Here is a 1,925-nt window from a genome sequence, read left to right as displayed (position 1 = left end):
CCCGCTGTTCTCTTACAGGCCCTTAAGAGAGGAAGGTGAAGGTTTGCTTTACCGTAAGAGGAGCCAAGGAGCCTCTTGTTCTTGGTATTTGCTCGCCACCCGCCCTCACCCACGTTTACTTTACCTCAAGGAGAAGGGTGCAATCATTTACTTGCTTCTGAGGCTCCCCCCTTCCCCGAGAGACAATGTTACTTTTTCTGTTTCTGACATCGGTTTTAGCACTCGAGGTTTGACTCCCAGATGATGTTCAATCAGCTTTTAATTACATACAGCAGTCAATAACTGGCAAACACAAAGACTGTCACAGATTTCTCATATGTAAAGTTTAATGAAAGACAAATCCAATTCCCATTTTACAAATTAAATATTGTAATAAGGATGTTTTCTTAAATCAGCCGAGATTTAATTTGAAATGCAAGTCTACAAAAGACCAATAAATAGAGAGCTGCAAAGCAGAAAAGTCAGTTTCAATAAGGTACCACTTCTTAACAGCTATCAAAGTGCTTTGTCTCAACTTTTTGGAAACATTTCTATAGTTTAAATTCCTCTAATGAACTACAGTGCTAAAAACACAACTCACATCATCTTCTCAGGAAAGATTTAGGGTTTTAAATTTGTGGGTCCAATGTCTCTTTTAGAGGTCAGATATTGTGGCACTGTGATAACGTCACCGTAAAACACACTTCCCACTCCTGAAGGACGATGAACTACATGCTAGCCCAGATGAGACTGCCTAGGACTAGCAGACCTATAGGATGAGTCAAGCAGCAATACCACACGTCAGTCTGTCCTATGGCAGCTTACAGCAAGGCTGTGGGCACTGCTAGCTTCTGAAGGGGGAATCCCACACCTCAGTAAGGAACGGTGCCAGCAGTGCCTCAAGAACTGCACTAGGCTGCAGGTCAGCATCCTTTATGGCTGCGGGGCCATCAGTCCCTTCCAGTTGCAACGGTTGTGCCAAGAAAGCGGATCACAGTGGCTCTTTTCACATAGTCTGAAGCTGATAAACTTTTGAACCTTTTTTCAAAAGATAACCCTGATCATTCAGGGATCCAATAAAGCTTTCAAAATCAGATACCTGGGAAAAGACAAGACAGACAAAAATAAGTATCAAATTGGAAGAATGACATTTTATCTGATGTAAAGCAACCTGAACAGTTCAAAAGAAGTTAATGAAATAAAGTGAGCGAAGAATAGGTTAGTTTAATAGAATAGTTAAGAATAGTTAGCAGTTTGCACACTGCTCATGTCCTAGGAAGTGGCATACAGTCAGTTGCACCCTTCTGGGCTTTACTTCCACACTTTTTACTGTGGTGTTACACAGAACAAGTGCTCTCCACTTTATGACGTGCAGGAAGCATGCAGAGTTACACATGTATAAATCTAAGTTCTGAAACACAAGTGTCTACCCAAGAAAAGTCTCAATTTCTACAACTCTGATTTTTGAAGTATTTGTTACAGGTACAGAACTTGGAATGGGCAAAAAATATTCTATATATGAAGGGAAAATTAAAAGTTATTTAATTAGCTTTGAGTAACTAGTCATTGAATGAATGAATGATCGTGTGAGAAGAGAGCAGGCAGTAACACGTTCTGTCAGACAGGATTCACACCAAATCCTGTCTTATGGACAGTCAACATTTGAACAAGTTTGGAGACTGAAGCCATCTTGCCCCAGGCAACAGAAGGAACAGCATTATTGCTGGTAGTAAGTTCCATACAGAGAAATTTATTATCACTGCTTTTCACTCATTACAACTGAAATTTGAACTGGCATTTAAAGCTTTTTATCATGAAGCAAAAACCAGAATTAGCTATTGCTATTTTTGTTCGGCTGAAGTCCCCCCCCAAGTACAGAATGCAAATCAATTACAGGATAACACACATTTGTGGCCGTGTGTCCTATAAGGTGTTCCTATCAAGTC

General features: G+C 40.3%; 1 protein-coding gene across 1 annotated transcript in view; it reads right to left on the bottom strand.

The window, feature by feature from the left end:
- Window positions 1-985: 985 nt before the first annotated feature.
- Window positions 986-1,925, bottom strand: part of MCM8 (minichromosome maintenance complex component 8) — a 14,924-nt gene continuing 13,984 nt past the window's right edge. The window contains exon 18 of the mRNA XM_009709803.1: window positions 986-1,078. Coding sequence (XP_009708105.1) covers window positions 986-1,078 — 93 coding nt within the window. The remainder of the gene's footprint in view (window positions 1,079-1,925) is intronic.

Source organism: Cariama cristata, unplaced genomic scaffold (assembly GCF_000690535.1).
Source record: "Cariama cristata isolate BGI_N322 unplaced genomic scaffold, ASM69053v1 scaffold10011, whole genome shotgun sequence".
NCBI lineage: Eukaryota > Metazoa > Chordata > Aves > Cariamiformes > Cariamidae > Cariama > Cariama cristata.
Note: the sequence above shows the minus strand (reverse complement) of the source record. Positions and strands in the feature narration are given on the sequence as shown.